Below are 17,526 nucleotides of genomic sequence, written 5' to 3'. Positions count from 1 at the left end.
AGCCATCAGATGTATTTCAATAAAAATTCCTTCTTTAATAAATGGAGAAAGGGGAAGATCCACAAGAAGTGTAACCAAAATCCAATTCATTTAGAATATTTTATCAGTTTTCCAGCAGGCATCAATGACTCCTTAATATTCCTTTGGCTTACGTTTATAATGGAGGCATTAATATTTAATATTCATGAGGCATAGATTTTTAAAGACACTTACTTATATGAGACATGAATGGAATATCAAATTTTTTTTAAGATGATATTGGTGCCCACATGAATGTAGGAAGAACTTATAAAAATTTAAACAAAACCAAAGAAGCGGAAGAATCATACATGATTGCTAAATCACTGATGCCACAGGTAAGTAGTAATGTTTAACTACCATCCTTTGAAATCTTTCTAGGTATGTCTACAGTTATGATGGTCTCTAGAGTACTGATGCTGCATACCCAGCTAGCGTGAGTAGGGCCCTACCAAATTCATGGCCTATTCTGGTCAATTTCACAACCAGAGGGATTTAAAATTGGTCAATTTCAGATGTTTACATCTGAAATTTCAGGGTGTTGTAGCTGTGGGGGTCTCAAACTCAGAAGAAGCCCCAGGGAAGAAGCCCTAACTGGGTCACCCTGAGCCCCAGCAAGAGCCCTAGGGGAAGAAGCCCCGAGCCTGGGTGCTCTGAGCCCCGACTTCAGCTGCAGGGCTGAAGCCTGAAGCCCAGACTGCCCTGAGCCCCGGCTGGGGGCTGGAAGTCCCAGTCCCAGGCTGCCTTGGCTGGGGTAGAGGAGAGGCCCTGAGCCTGGGCTACCCTGGCTGCAGTCGGCAGGAGCGGAAGCCCCCAACCCAGGAGCCACTGGCGGAAGAAGCCCCAAGCTCGGTGCCCAGTGCCATGGTAGGAGTCCCAAGGTATGGCTTTTTTTTTTTTTTTTTTAATAAGCTTCTTGGCATATCAAATTGCACTCTCCTGTTTTTTTTGAAGGGAAGGGATTTATGATGTTTTAGAATTTATATTATCAGTGCTAACATGGCATTGTAAGTTCAAGTTGTTATATATCCTATTTTACCTTGATGATAGAAGAAGTTTGGAAAGCAGCTTCATGCATTTAACTATATGCGTTCTTTCTGATTTTTGTTTTTAACTTTCCACTGGTTTATTTTTTATTTATTTTTTTTTTTTGGCCAGATTATCCCAGGTAAAAAATACGCAGCACGAGTTGCTCCTAACCATCTAAATGTTTATATAAATCTTGCAAACTTGATTCGGACAAACGAATCTCGCCTTGAAGAAGCAGATCAGTTGTATCGACAAGCAATTAGTATGAGGCCAGATTTCAAACAGGCTTACATTAGCAGGTATTTTTGTTGATTTGGGGAGATGTTTATTCTTCAAAATATACTAAAGTTTTGTTTAATATTACAGAACGCCAATAAACAACTTAATTTATTTACTCTATAAGGGAATTAGTTTTGAACTGTTTAAGAATAGGGGGAAAAAGTCTGTCAGTTTACATTTGAAAACAAGATACAGTTTTGTTGGTTGTAGTCAAATATCGTAGTTCGTTCCCAGTTTATGAACTTCTACTACTGGTAAAATTTGCCTCCAAGCTTGTTCTACTTTGTAACTTCATATGTCAGTATAAACCATCCTGCTTTAAAGAATGCTTACTCACAACATTCTTTTCATATCCTCTGGGGTTGGGGCTCCAAACTACATCCTGTTCAAATGGACAGTACAGCAAGCTCTGCCCTAAATTCCTGTGTCTGCAGTGCGGCCTTTTTAAAGCCTCCTGACTAGGTCTTAATAGGATTTCATATAAAATGATCTGATTATTTAAAGTTTTCTTTACTCCTGCACCACAGCCTTCAAATTTAGGGAAACAAACTGTTAATAACTTTTTATTGTAAAATATATGTGTATGTTTCTTCGGCATGAAAGTTAAACAGAAATTTGGTTCCTCGACAGGGGTGAATTACTTTTAAAAATGAATAAGCCTGTGAAAGCAAAGGAAGCTTATCTTAGAGCCCTGGAATTGGACAGAACCAATGCAGACCTGTGGTACAACTTGGCAATTGTTTACATTGAACTAAAAGATCCAACAGAAGCCCTGAAGAACTTCAACCGGGCATTAGAACTTAATCCTAAACATAAACTGGCATTGTTCAATTCTGCGCTACTCATGCAAGAATCTGGTATGTTGGTTTGCCTAAAATATCTACTCTATATTTGTATTTGGGAGAGAAGGTGGGGGTAGGTACTTGGTGGTGTGGGTGTTGTTTAAAGGTCCCAAACACCATTTAACCCTTCCTTGGGGGAGGGATAGCTCAGTGGTTTGAGCATTGGCCTGCTAAACTCAGGGTTGTGAGTTTAATCCTTGAGGGGGCCATTTAGGGATCTGTGGCAAAAATTGGGGATTGGTCCTGCTTTGAACAGGGGGTTGGACTAGATGACCTTCTGAGGTCCCTTCCAACCCTGATAGTCTATGACTTACACACACTGTGATTAAGCTCCTAATGATGTCTGATTTGTCGTCTTTAGAAAACAGTCACATTCTGTTTTTCTCAAGAACTGCAATTTCCTCTCATCATTGCCCCTCTAGGCTTTTCTAGACCCTATGAAACTTCTTTAGTTTTACCAGGGTTTTACTTGTGCATGTAACCCATCTGATGTTTGTACTTGTTTTTAAGTCTGCATTATTTTTCTTATTTTTAAGGTATCTTCTTATGCATATAGAGCAGGGGTGGCCAAGTTTATTGACCCTCTGAGCCACATATGATGATTTTCATAACCTCAAGAGCCAGGCGCACCTGCCAGGGCTCAGGGCTTCAGCCCCTGTAGGACTCACCTGCTGGGGCTTTCGGCTCCTGCCTGCAGCCGGGTGGTGTGGCTTGAGGCTTCTTCCCCATGGGCCTCCAGAAGCCACGAGCTCCCCTCCCTGCCAGTCTATTAGGCAGAGAAGTGGGGGACATGGTGAGCTCTGGGAGCTGCACTTTGACTGTAAAAGAGCTGCATGTGGCTCACTAGCCACAGTTTGGCCACCCCTGGTATAGAGCATACATAAAATCCTTGTCTCTAACCAGTTTCCCAAAATGCTTGTAAATGTTGACAACTATTTCACATACAGTGATTATCTATTCTTCACTGACTAAAAGTTTCCATTGACTTCATTGGGCTTTAAAGCTGATGTTAAAGAATACCTGCCTCTTTCTATATGTTGCCTTGTAATGTCAGTGGCTAATGTAAATCTACATCAGTGTTCACTTATTTTGCTTAATTTCTAGTAGAAGTTTTTGAAAAGTATGGTTACATAAACCCTGTATATGCACATTGGCAGTTACTAAGATTATGTGGCAAAAGTAACTAGTTACAAATTTATTTTTTACTGTGGAGAAAAGAAGAGTGAACTGCCTTCTCAATAGGCATAGTGTGTATTCTACGTAAAGTTGAGCAAAATCCCATGCTAAAATATATGTAGTGGAGTGTCGTAAAACGGTGCAATGAGCCGTTAGTTAGTTTTCAACATAACCTGATCAGACGGCAACCTCTTTGCAGTGTGTGCTCCAGTATTTAAACAAAAATCATACCTGACAAAATTTGAAACACAAGAACTTTAAAAGGTGTAAAATAGATTACATGGGCTGTCTGTAATTGTGGAAGATTCTATGATCTCGGATTTGATATGCTGTTGGAAGATATTTTAGCTTGGCTTTGAGGTCAGACATGATGATCTAATTGTCCCTCCCAGCCTTAAAATCTATTCTTTAACAGTAAAATGAGGTCCTTTCACTCTGATTGCCTTTGTAAGAGCTAGTTGTCTGAATTGACCTTTTCTCCTCATTCTGTTCGCTCACGTCTTCTCAGACTTTTAGAGATCCCATTATTTGGATCTATCATATCAAAACTAAATCTTCTTCTTCAACAGGGAAGAGCACTATGATATGTTTATATCTTTTATAGCCTTCAAAGATATTAAGTAGCATTTGAGACCCCGCCATTTCTGCAGCTTTATTTAATGCTAAGCATATATAATATTAAAGAATGTTACTTTTTAGTTTAGGGGTTATGTTAACATTTTTCAGGGCTATTCTGAAAATGTTTGCAAAAATATCTTTAATATATTTTCTGTCACTTTAGGTGACCCTACACTTAGACCTGAAGCCAAGAAAAGGCTGTTAAGTTATGTGAAAGAGGAAGCACAAGATGCAAATGGCTACTTCAACTTGGGTATGCTGGCGATGGATGACAAAAGAGATGCTGAAGCAGAGTCTTGGATGAAGAAAGCCATAAGGTTACAACCAGGCTTCCGAAGCGCTTTGTTTAATTTGGCACTGCTTTATTCTCAGACTGCAAAAGAGCTGATGGCTTTGCCAGTCCTGGAAGAGTTACTGAGATATTATCCTGATCATACCAAAGGTCTGATTTTAAAGGGAGACATCTTAATGAACCAAAAGAAAGATATAAGTGGAGCTAAAAAGTGTTTTGAAAAAATCCTGGAAATGGATCCTAACAATGTACAAGGAAAACATAATCTTTGTGTAGTTTATTTTGAGGAACGAGACTTAATAAAAGCAGAAAAATGTCTTGTTGAGACATTAGCATTAGCACCGCATGAGGAATATATTCAACGGCATTTAAATATAGTCAGAAGTAAAATTTCATTGCTCGGTGCTGCAGAACAGTCAACATTTCCAGCAGATGGGACTGCAGCTGTGGGGGAAAAAAAAATTCCATTTGAAAACTTGAAAGAAGTAAAAAATGAACAGAAAGCCACCCAGACATTGAATAGTAACATTAACAAAGGACAGTCAAATAGCAAGAAACGAACAGGCAAAAATAACACAGACAAAGAGACTAAAAAAAAATCTACAAAAGAAATCAAAGACATTGAAAAAAAAAGAGTTGCTGCTTTGAAAAGACTAGAAGAGATCGAACGGATTTTAAATGGTGAATAGCCTTTATCATGTCACAATAGAGCAGGGGGAGGACGCAACTTTTAATTATTGCATAATGTTTGATCAAACTGGAAATTAGACTGGTGCTTTGAAAGTGGAAAGAATATTGACAGCATATCATTTAACAAGCAGAAGAGGGCTGCTTTACAACACAGAGTATAATCTGTCGAGAAACCTGTAACATTTAATCAGGTTTTTTTTGAGTGGGGGTTGAGTATGAGAAGAAAACATGGATCTTCTAATGGTGAAGAATGGCACTCTAACACTAAAATACTGGTGGCCAGAGAGACCCTGTAACAGTATTCTCAAGGAAGCATAAAAAAATCTCAGTGGAGAGTTAATGGGGTAACCCAGATACATTGCAGCTTGATTCTGTATGATTCTATTTTTATTAACTTTTTCTAAATTTCAGTATGTGTCAGCCATTGAAATCTTTCTAGATCTTCACTATGCAGTAAACTTTTATTTGCATTATTAGTGTTCCAGAGCTTAACAAAGAATAAACAACACGCACTGTCACCAGTGGTATTTTTAAGGTGACTTTTTTCAAACAATATACACTGATGAAACAACACTCTAAAATAATAAATGCAACTGTTTTCTAAATATGGGATGACACAATAATGTTTTAATTGTTCTTCATTTCCTATAAAAATAATTTGTACTATTTTATCGAATTGATAAATAGAAATCGTGTGGTGCTCTCATGACATTTTACTGTGGTTTTTCCTTTTGAAAAAAATGCATATGCATCTTTCTCTACTACCAGTCACCAAGTTGTAAAAAATCATTGTACATCAAACCTTTGGGGGGGTTGGTTCATTCGCTCCTGAGTTCACTGGACACTGACAAATGCATCTCAGTAACTAGTATGCTGTGCAGTGGTCCATGGAGCATTTATATCAATTGATTTCATGGTGTAATAAATTATTCATTATGTATAGTAAACTGGCTTTATTATTTGCATTCATCGAACAGTATTTTAGTCTTGTGACTGTCAACATAAACTAATTATAAAAATGATTTACCTACTCTTTATGGCAGTGTTATAATAATTAAGCCACTAATTTCAGCGCTGTTTAACATAAGGAAATGTACCTTCTGATTTACTTCCAAGCACCAAACTCCTCTATTGTTTGATATTTTGTCACCGAGTAAGCATGATTTTTTTATTAAATATTTATTTTGACTACTGAATTTCTAAAAAGTTTCCGCTAACATGTCTGTCACAATGCACAAATGTAATTTCTCACATGAAACATTTTGTTTGATAATTTCAACATTCTTTTTATCCTTGTGGTTATGCATATGTTTTTGTTTAAATATACCATTGATTACCTAAAATTGCCTATTTGTCTTGCTTTACTGTAGATATGAAACATGAAAAGAATCATGAGAATCACAGTATAATTCAATAACATTTTAATTGATACTGAAGCCTTGTTTCTTATGCAGAGTCTCCTTATTTATTTCAAATTATATTCACATTAGAGTGAGCTTAACAATAACCAACAAAAATAGCTCTTAAAAAATCTGGTTAGGAGTCCTCCTATTAGCTTAGTTTCAAGTAGCATCGATCTAACATGTCTGACTTAATTAAAACTAAATCAGTGAAAACAAAATCAGTAATTTTACAGGCTGAATTAAAAATATATATATATCCTAAATAAACATTTAGTTTGGCAAATCATCTCTTATTTTATTAACATGTTATTTCAGCCTTTCATTTCAAACAAGGAAGGAAAACAATTCAGGAAGAAATTAATATTCACATTTAGATGGTGGACTCTAGATAAGATCACAAAGGCCGACCCTGAACGTCCTCTTTCTGTACATAGTTAAAGGCACTCTGGTGCCTCCACTGCACTGTCTATACCACTATATTCTCCTTCCTCACCCAAAAAAGACCTTGTGGAGGCTTCTCCTTGAAGTCCAGGGTTGATGCTATAGGGAGATAGATCAGTGTGGGGAGGGGTCAAAGTATACATATCTTCCATCTGGCTCCATGGAAATTTGGTGAAAAAGATACTATGGGTTGCATTATCTTTTCCACAAATGGTTTTATCTCCCTCGTCCTTGTAATCCCACAGCTAAGGAAAGGATCACAGCTCTAACCAAGCCACGGTGGGTATACAAATACAGGGCTCCTCTGCAGCTGACCCAGGCTTTCAGGGTCCTCAGGGATTTTCCAGGCTTGGGAGAGAGGGGTGTGGAAACCTCAGCCTTCTTCCCTTATGCTTTCTCCCTGTTCTCATGGGATTTTCCATGGGAGGAGATGATCTGGGCTATGACTGCCTTATCTAGTGTAACTATATTGCACCACATTTGCAGCAGGAAAATAACTTTTACAGGCCAGTTGATGTATAAAATCTAATGTTATGTATATATTCGTTACATGAGAAACATTTTCACTAAAGCCTTTTAGGAGGAGAGGAATTTTAGTGTGAACCTATCAGTAGCCAGTCTGCTTCCTGGCATTTTAGTTAGTCTTCAGATCAGGTTCTTTAGCTTCTGGTTAGGATCTTAGTAAGTCACCTGCACAGTCAAGATCCATTCTGTTACTGGGCAGACTTCTGCCTCAAGCAACAGAAGCAGAAATTTTGCTGTATCAGGACAATTATGTGTTAATCTCAAAATTAGTCTGGCATACTCATTCATCCTCTCCTGGAGGGCTCTCAAATGTTTTTGGGTGGGTCTCAGATGCCTCTTTGGTGCTACAGCAATTGTTTACTTGGAAAAGTAATAATCTGGAAAGTAGTAATATATTTGTTTTTTAAATGTGATTTAACAAGCTTAGAGACAAGGAAAGCAGCACCATGTGAACAGCCAGCCCTCTGCACACCACTATCAAGTGCTCTGTGGATCACAAATAGTCTGCTGATCTTAGTTTGAGAATCACTGTTTTATTCTCTAACTGACACAGTTATGGGAACTGGCTGGTGATACGGAACTTCTTGTGGGTACTGACTTGAGGGTTGTCTGCCCTTTCCCTATTCACTTTACAAACAGCTCAGCCAATAACAAGCCTGAGACAAAGAAACATTAAACCCAAAGGTTTCAGAGTAGCAGCCGTGTTAGTCTGTATTCGCAAAAAGAAAAGGAGTTCTTGTGGCACCTTAGAGACTAACAAATTTATTTGAGCATAAGCTTTCGTGAGCTACAGATCACTGTCAAGGATCCTTCCTCACTCTGAGCTCTAGGGTACAGATGTGGGGACCTGCATGAAAACCTCTTAAGCTTACTTTTACCAGCTTAGGTTAAAAATTCCCCAAGGTACAAACTATTTTACCTTTTGCCGTTGGACTTATCGCTGCCACCACCAAATGTCTAATAGGGATATAATTTGGAAAGAGCCTGTTTGGAAACGTCTTCCCCCCCAAAAAATCCTCCCAAATCTTACACCCCCCTTCCTGGGGAAGGTTTGATAAAAATCCTCACCAATTCGCATAGGTGACCACAGACCCAAACCCTTGGATCTTAAGAACAATGAAAAAGCATTCAGTTTCTTAAAAGAAGAATTTTAATTGAAGAAAAAGTAAAAGAATCACCTCTGTAAAATCAGGATGGTAAATACCTTACAGGGTAATCAGATTCAAAACATAGAGAATCCCTCTAGGCAAAACCTTAAGTTACAAAAAGACACAAAGACAGGAATCTCCATTCCATTCAGCACAGCTTATTTTCTCAGCCATTTAAAGAAATCAGAATTTAACGCATATCTAGCTAGATTACTTACTAAGTTCCATTCCTGTTCTGTTGCCGACAAAAGCATCCACTGAATGCATCCAATGAAGTGAGCTATAGCTCACGAAAGCTTATGCTCAAATAAATTGGTTAGTCTCTAAGGTGCCACAGGTACTCCTTTTCATTAAACCCAAAGTTAGGATATGTTCTATCTGCCCAACATCACTCATAGGCACATCAGAAAAGTAATTCTGCCTGACCGTCCATGACAATCAGGGTTCAGACACCCCAGGGGCAGGGCTAAATTAATTCTCCTGCAGGCCTGGGACTATTGGATTTGGTGGGGCCCCGGGGGGGTTGGAGTGGGTTTAGGGCTGGGGCAGGGGGTGAGGATGAGGTTGGGGTACATCAGGAGGTTTGGAGTGCAGGAAGGGGCTCGGCTGGGACAGGGGGTTGAGGTGCAGGTGGGAGGTGCAGGATCTGGGTGGGAGTTTAGGTGCAGGAGAGGGCTCCGGTCAGGAGGTGCTTACCTCAGTTGGCTCCTGCTTGGCAGCGCAGCAGGGCTGTGGCAGGATACCTGCCTGTTCCGGCTCCATATTGCTCTGCTCCCCGAGGTGGCCGGCACGTCTGGTCCCCAGACAGAGGTGCTAGGCCACTCTGTGCAGTGCACACAGCCCATGGCTGCAAGCACCACCCCCGCAGCTCCCATTGGCCGCAGCACCTGGCATGGGAGCTGGGGGTGGGGACGGGGGCAGAGTGCTGAGCGCCCCTCGCCTAGGGGCTGTAGAGGCACAACAGTGAGCCAGCACTCACGGCTCCAGCCCTGGTGGGGAGGCGCTGAGGCTCATGGACCGGTGTCCAGCCCACAGTGTGGAGACTTGCCACGGGCTAGATGAAAAGAATCAGCGGGCCATATGCAGGCCTGCGGATCCCACCCTTAGCCCGAGCTCCTGGGCTGCAGTCCTTAAAGATTTCTTCCAGAGGATGCCTTTTTTTACCCTACCCTTCAAGGATTACATAGTTATTAATGAGTTGTGCCTGGGTGTTTTGTAATTATTCTAGAGCAGCATAGCTACCCTTGTCTACGCTGAAGAAATTTACAAAAACATTCCCACCAGTTATCTGAAACCAGTGTTAGAATCAGTGCAAGCCCTAGTGTAGACAAGGCTCCTTCAACCAGACCTGATTTCACCATAATGTTAGCTAAACCTGTTGAAAAGAAGGCTTAACTAAGGCCAGGTCTGCACAGAGATTGTGTACAGTTATAACTAGGGGTGTAATTTTTTCTTACCAATATAGCTACACTGGTAAAACTCTAGTGTTTATGCAGTCATACCTGTATAAAGGTGTGATATAAGCACCTTTATGTAACTGCATCTACACTAGATGAATTGCACTGCTTTAATTATACCAGCATAGTTAGAGTGGTTCATTTTTTATGCTTAGTGTGATACAGGAGGGCCAAGGAGCAGTGGGAGAGTGTTAAAGGGGAAATATATAAGCCCTAGGCTAATTAAGGCATGGTTTTCTGGAGACTAGGGAGGGTTGCCACAGGTTAATTGGAGCACCTGTAGTAAATTAAGGCCCTGTCAGGAACCTAATAAACCCCCCTGCTTCAGACAGTAAGGGAGGAAGAGGAAGGACTGGAGCTTGGAGGTGTGTTTTGAAAAACCAGGTTACCAGAAAAACCAGGGAGACCCTGCCCCAGCAGGGGAGGGAGACTTCCTTCCCCAGCCTTGAAGGTACCCCATCCAGGGGGAAAAAGGGTAAGAACCCCAGGGGTTGAGAGGGGCTGGGGCTCAGAGTGAGGAGCAAATCCAAGTCCAGACCCCTCCCCTGCTTCCCTCCTCTTATCACCTTCCTAGGCTACTAGTGGGACCCTCCGTGCCTCAAGAGCAGGGGCAAGGGGTGGCATCTTAACCCCCTTCCAAGAAAAGTGCAGGACCCACCACACTAACGATGTCTATCTTGTCACACTAGACAGACCCTTACAGTGGTGAAAAGTCACCAGTCTCATGTATGCTGGTGTTCTCTCCAAACAGTTGTGGAAAGCTTTTGTAATTTTCCCCATTATAGATAATGGCCTCTGTTATCTACTCAGAATTCACATTTTTGTACTGAGTTAGAAAAATATCAGCTAAAATCAATTTATCTGAGTATTAAAATAATGCAAGCTGATCATACTAGCCACAGTTACTCAACATGCATTTTTGGTTCCTATGTGCCAGTATGTTCAGTTCTAGGGTGTTACCTTTTTAAATTATGTTAGCTGTGTACTTTTAATTATATGTTCATTCATCCACAAACAATAGGGGTAGGTGGGGAAGGAAGTGCAAGAATTACAGGATATTTTATACAAAAAGAGTAGTAACAATTTTGATTTTGAAATGCATTCTCACCTTTATTTGAATTGCAATTGTAAGCACAGTCCTATAATTTTGTTGCACAAGATTATTCTCATCAAAAAAATTTGAAGAGGAGAAAATGTACAGCTTCCGAAGAATTAGTAGGTCTACTGTGACAGTTGACTATGTTTATTGAAAGGGAGTTTCTTTGCATGTTGACTATTGACTGCTACTTGTCTTTGTCATTTTTCCCCAGCCCAAACCAAATACAGGGGTAATGAATAGGGAGAGGGGGAGGAGTTGTATGTTTAGTGGTTTTATGCCAACTCCTTTTCTTTATTTGCATACTTCCTGTTTTTAGTGCGTGGGTGCATTTCTGTTTATCAGTTCTAAGAATATCAAAAGACACATCTGCCTGTGCCAGTTCTGGTGGCTTTTAAAGACTTCTCTGGAATTAAGTGTTTACCCTCTCATTCACAGATAATGAGGGAAAGAGTAGGTGATTGAGGGAATGAAGGAAGCAAAAGTATAAGAAATAAACTGCCAAGCATTATTGAATTCCAGGGAAATGAAAGGCACACAATTACTGCTTTGTTTAAACGTGATATAAAACAGAAAAAAATCTCAATTATTCTACAAAAGTAAACAATTGATAAAACAAGTACAAAAGAAGACATTGAATACAGCCCTTTTCTATTTTTTCTAAAGCAAGCATGCAATGAGTTTTGTTCAGTACACTGTTCAAACATTTAGCACGTTCACAGAATAACTTTTTTTTAAATACACAAATGAAACGGAGAAGAAGAAAGCTGCCATGTAAAAATAAATGGGTAGGAAATGCAGATGCCATGCAAAAGCACATGAGAGGCAGAATGGACTATTGAGAGTCATTATCCTAATAGTAAGTACTTTGTTGTAGGTATTCAGACTTGAAAGATGAGACCTATTAGTGAGCTTTAATGGGATACATATTACACAATGCATTTCTGTTCCCTAACATAGTACTTAAAATCAGGGTTCCTGTGCAACTATTCACATTTTTAAATGTTAGATTCACTGTCCATCATAGGTGCTGACTTCTGCTTCCACCAGTGGGTGCCTGACACCCCTCCAACCCTGTGCCGCCACTGCCCTGTCCCCATTCCAACCTCTCCCCAAAGTCCCTGCCCCTATTCTGATTCCTTCCCCAAATTCCCGCCCCATCCCCATCTCTTCCCTGCCTCCTCCCCTGAGCACACCACTTTCCTACTCCTCCCTCTCTCTCCCGGAGTTGCTACGCCACTGAACAGCTGTTTAGCGGCGGGAAGTGCAGGGAAGTAGGCAGAGGAGCAAGGACACAGCATGCTCAGGGGAGGAGGAGGAGTGAGAGTAGAGGGGGGAGGGGAGCTTTCTCTCAGAGCACCCACACCTTTTTCCCCATGGATATTTCTTATCGTTTCTTAGCGTTTGCTGTTTCCATGAACACTCCTGATCAATTTGGTGTAATATTTATGGAACGGAAATGCTAAACAGGCATAAAAAACACTGGAGTGAATTAGTCTGAAACAAATGCAAAAGCATTTTTGCTTATTTTCTCTGCTTCATTTTATTTTATTGACAAATTGACACATTCCCATGTCTTGCATTATGTTCAATTTTTCCTCATTTCTAGTGATGCATTGCACATTTTCCCTAAACACTCCTTTTTAAATTAAAAAATAAAATTATACAAACCACAGAACAGGCTAACTACTGACCAATTTTTTTTTATTCTATTGAAGGTTTAAAGACAGTTTGTTCTCTTCATCTATTTTCTAGTTCCTCCCATCTTCTCTTCTCAATCCCTTATTTTTCTTATATGTTTGCCACCTCACACTCTTCCCTCCTTGCAGCCTCTTTTCCGTTGAATTAAAATAGCTTGCTTGTTGACATTGTGAGAATAATATTGGCAGAGCCGGACTGTGATCTTTCTACTAGGAACAATGTAAACCACTCCCACTTATGCAATGAGGAACACACTTAAAGTGCAGAAAACAGCTGTTTTGTTTGAGTTACCTAATAACAAGGGAAAAAAGAATACAGCTTTCTCAAATATACTGGGCATCAGCTCTAAAATCCTTTGGATGCTTTCCACCCAGCTCTGCTGTCATTAGGAAAGTAATTAAACTTTAAACCCCATTTACTCAAGAAGTGCCTGATTACTGTTAAACTCCTCTGGGTTGAACCTCTTATATGAGGTTTTCCCCAACATGCTTGTCTGTGGCCCTTTAACTTTGGGAGGGGCAAGCAGCTGCAGCCTTAGGGTAGCCATACTGTACCTGAGTGTATTAAGTATGTTTAGCCCCTGTTTTGTTTCCCCTGGTTTTTCCTTTCTCTTGTTTCTATGGTAGTAGCACATTTTCACATCAAGGTTATTCTAAGGAGGACAGTGAACCAGTAGGGAAATAAGGGGGACATGGAAAAAGGAGAAGGAAGAAAGTAAATGACAGTGTTTAAAAGCTTTTTGTAATATATAGTCTCCTATTTGTTGAGGTGGGGGTGACAACTCCTTCCGCAGACACCAATATCCTGTAACTCACAATCAATACTGCCTTCAATTGCCTCTGGGCAGCTAAAGGTTTTTTACGCACCATCCCCTGCTATCTCACTGGGCTGGGGGAGCTTAGACTGAAGGGAAATGGCAGCCATCTTGCTGGCTTCAACCTAATTGACAGTAATAAGAGATGGAGGCCATTTTGAATAAGGGAAAATTTGTTATCATGACACAGGTTAAAAAGCACCCCAAAATCACTAGAGTCATAATAAAATCAGCAGGGTTGCCATACTGTTCCATGTACCGCAATCGATAGGGCAAATTTCTCTTTTGCAGGAACTCAGAATAGTTTTCTCTGCAGAGCAGTAACACATCAGCATGAATGGATGATTGGGGCCTTAGGCAAGACCATCATCAGCGAATACTCCCATGTATGCAAATGCATAACTATGTGCACAACTTAAGCCCTTAGGTGTACAGAAGCAATCAAGTTAAAAAATTGTGGAGGATGGGGGTAGGAAGCGGTCAGTGGAGCACATCTTGATTCAGAAATTGAGGGGAGAACAAGGAGATGGTTTCACACATGAGCTCAATCTCCTCTTCCCAAAAGCTGTTATACCAATAAAATAAAAACCAGCATGATCTTATTAAAGGGGAAAAGGCAAAATGCCACATTTATTGTGAATACAGAAAGAATCATAGTAAGCAGTTAGCTATAGCTATAACATTCCATTCAATTTCATATTTATTCACACACACACACATACAGGTTCTGCAAGGTTGTGATCATAGTTACCAGCCTTAGAGTTGCTCATGCCAAGCCACTGGCCAGGTGGCCTGGACATGAGGAGGGAGCAGGGCCTTGTCAGATGCTCATCTGATGCTCCTGGAAGTTGGTTTGCAGAATCAGACCCCAAAGTTCTCACTTTCTAGAGTCCATTTTTATAGGAATTTCTTCCTATGCCAGTCTATGGGAATTGCTTCATCATGCTGTTGTTGAATCAATCAGATAGTACATTCCTGATGGCTCCATGCTGCCAGATGTTATCTTGTTCTTTGGTTCTCCCATCCTTGAGGCTGTTGGGTGGATTCTGGTCTGCCCTCCGTAGGTCCTCTGGTTATTTCCACCTGACACCTTCTTCAGCCAATGGACACTGGATTCTTAGGCTGGCACCTCCCTGATCATTCAGTTGTTAGCCACACCAAGCATCCATCCACATACATCCTCTATCTCTATTTTAATCACAATTGTTAACAAAGCGAGATAAATACAACAAAAGGGTGGGGAGTCTCTGGGTGCTGTTTCTGTTAGAGTATTGCTTTGAGTCTCTCTCTGTGTGAGTAGTTGTTCTTACAAAGAACTGCTTTGAGAACAGACTCTGTCTTAGAATGTACTAACACAATTAGCAGCTTGCAAGTTTCACACAGAGAGGGAGAGAAACAGTACGAAAAACCAAGAGACCTCTTAAATAGTAATACCCTGGAATTTAAACTATGGGGCATCAAACTCATTTGTGATTTTAATACAGAACTTCTTTAATATGATCCAGCAAAGCTCCCAATGGTATCATGTTCTATATTAATATCAGGGGTGTGGGTGTGTGTATGACTATGCCTATATTGGCCTGCAGCGCACATGTGTATGCGTATAGTCCTGTGTTTTGCCAGTGTCTCCCCCAGTCAACACTGATGTGTCCTCATGTCCTCCTTCTCTTTGTATCCAGGGTGCCCTCCATGTGCTGCACTCCCATGTTTTATGCACCTACTTGTCCCCGATTATTCTGTCTTCCCTACTGTTCTGTGATACCCCCCCCTCATATCCCTCCACTGTCCTCCCTTCCATGTTCTGTGACTCCACTCCCCTTGAGTGCAGTCTCCCCCAAAAGGGTGCCCATCCCCCTTCCAACAGTACCTTCCTCGCTCCATACCTCCATTGGGAGTCTGGGAGGAAGGGAAGGAGCAGTGGGTGGGTGTTCTCTGCTTCCTCCCATATGTTTTAGGCCTGTGGTGGAGGGTACTTTATTCTGACTTCCTCGGAGGGTAGCCATCAGGAGGAAAGCTAGGCTCTTCCCTCTGTCTCCACCTGCTAGCTTAAACTGACAATGCCTTTCCTGCCTCTCCATCGCAGTCTTAAAGTTAGAGTGCGGAGAAGTATTCCTCCTGATTGAAAGTGGATAAGGGAAATGTCAACCCCCAGAAGCTGTGCCTGTGCCTTGATGATTTCAGTGTCTGATGCTTCTGTTTCATTGTATCCACTGATTCACAACAAAGTGTAAATTTTGTTATATAACAAAAAATTTACCAGGATACTCATTGTGAAGCTAGATCTTCCGCCATCTTGCAAAGGAAGGAGAGAAAGAAGAGCGAAACCCTAGCCTATGGGCAGTGGCCTGCAGAGAGCTCCTCCCCCTGAAAAAAACTGATGACTGGGGCATAGGAGGGGGTACACAAAGGACAGTGGGACCCCAGGGGGGTCCCAGGAGCCTGTCCCCCCCCCCCCCACACACACACATCTTGTCATAAATATAAAGGGAAGGGTAAACACCTTTAAAATCCCTCCTGGCCAGAGGAAAAACCCTTTCACCTGTAAAGAGTTAAGAAGCTAGGATAACCTCGCTGGCACCTGACCAAAATGACCAATGAGGAGATAAGATACTTTCAAAGTTGGGGGGAGGGGGGGGCGGGAAGAAACAAAGGCTCTCTCTGTCTTTGTGACGCTTTTGCCGGGAACAGAAAAGGAATGGAGTCTTAGAACTTAGTGAGTAATTTAGCTAGATATGCGTTAGATTCTGTTTTGTTTAAATGGCTGACAAAATAGCTGTGCTGAATGGAATGTAGATTCCTGTTTTTGTGTCTCTTTGTAACTTAAGGTTTTGCCTAGAGGGATTCTCTATTTTTTTAATCTGATTACCCTGTAAGGTATTTACCATCCTGATTTTACAGAGGTGATTCTTTTACTTTTTCTTCTATTAAAATTCTTCTTTTAAGAACCTGATTGCTTTTTTCATTGTTCTTAAGATGCAAGGGTTTGGGTCTGTGTTCACCTATGCAAATGGGTGAGGATTTTTATCAAGCCTTCCCCAGCTTGTGTGTAGGGTTTGGGGAGGATTTTTGGGGGAAAGACGTTTCCAAGTGGGCTCTTTCCCTGTTTATATATCTGTTAGACGCTTGGTGGTGGCAGCAATGAAGTCCAAGGACAAAAGGTAAAATAGTTTGTACCTTGGGGAATTTTTAACCTAAGCTGGTAAAAATAAGCTTAGGGGGTTTTCATGCAGGTCACCACATCTGTACCCTCTGTAGAGTTCAGAGTGGGGAAGGAACCTTGACTCACCTGTAAAATAAAAATACACTTTTGTTTGACAACAATCTATTACTTGTATAGAGCCATCCAAGTAGAGTGTAAGATATGCAAACACCACTCAAAGAATATAATGTTTCCCATGTGGTAAATCACAATATGTGGGTTGTCGCCATGCTAGAATATATAAAATGTTGGCATTTTTTTAATGAAATAGTTTATTTTAATTATCTCCATCTGAATGTATCAGATGTTGCCATCGTTGGTAAAACTGAGTGAAACCAGTTCCGAGAGAGAACAATAGCTGTAGCATTGAAGTTAGAGAGTGTACAGATAAAAATAAAATAAGGTTCTGTAGAGAGATCCCAAAGCTTCTTTCTTATATTTAGCGAGCACATTTTTGGAAGGCTCACACTAATATGTCTCCAAATTTTGTTTTCCTCTAATGACCCTTTCTCTTCTTGATTCTGAACACATTTTATCATTGATCTGGGGAATGTAACTTGCACAACCCATTTTTATCATTAATTTTAATCAAGTGGATTGTAAAAAGGACCATATGTAAAACTAATTATAATTTATCATTTTTTCTCATATGTTGAATTTTTCCTGCAAACAAAATTCACTGTATTTGAAATGTTTCAGAGTAGCAGCTGTGTTAGTCTGTATTCGCAGAAAGAAAAGGAGGACTTGTGGCACCTTAGACCAACAAATTTATTTGAGCATAGGCTTTTGTGAGCTATA

The 17,526-nt window shown here is 40.7% G+C and overlaps 1 protein-coding gene across 3 annotated transcripts in view; it reads left to right on the top strand.

Moving 5' to 3' along the window:
* The window catches only part of TMTC3 (transmembrane O-mannosyltransferase targeting cadherins 3), a 44,436-nt gene extending 38,149 nt beyond the window's left edge, over positions 1-6,287 (top strand). For all 3 annotated transcript variants that reach the window (XM_077832528.1, XM_077832530.1, XM_077832535.1), the window contains 4 exons: positions 253-356; positions 1,177-1,346; positions 1,957-2,183; positions 4,126-6,287. In XM_077832528.1, the coding sequence (XP_077688654.1) occupies positions 253-356; positions 1,177-1,346; positions 1,957-2,183; positions 4,126-4,943 (1,319 nt within the window). In that variant the 3' untranslated portion in view covers positions 4,944-6,287. The remainder of the gene's footprint in view (positions 1-252; positions 357-1,176; positions 1,347-1,956; positions 2,184-4,125) is intronic.
* Positions 6,288-17,526: the final 11,239 nt, after the last annotated feature.

The sequence above is a fragment of the Eretmochelys imbricata genome, chromosome 1 (assembly GCF_965152235.1).
Source record: "Eretmochelys imbricata isolate rEreImb1 chromosome 1, rEreImb1.hap1, whole genome shotgun sequence".
Taxonomy (NCBI): domain Eukaryota; kingdom Metazoa; phylum Chordata; order Testudines; family Cheloniidae; genus Eretmochelys; species Eretmochelys imbricata.
The sequence above is the reverse complement of the archived record's forward strand: the minus strand, read 5'-3'. Positions and strand labels throughout refer to the sequence as shown.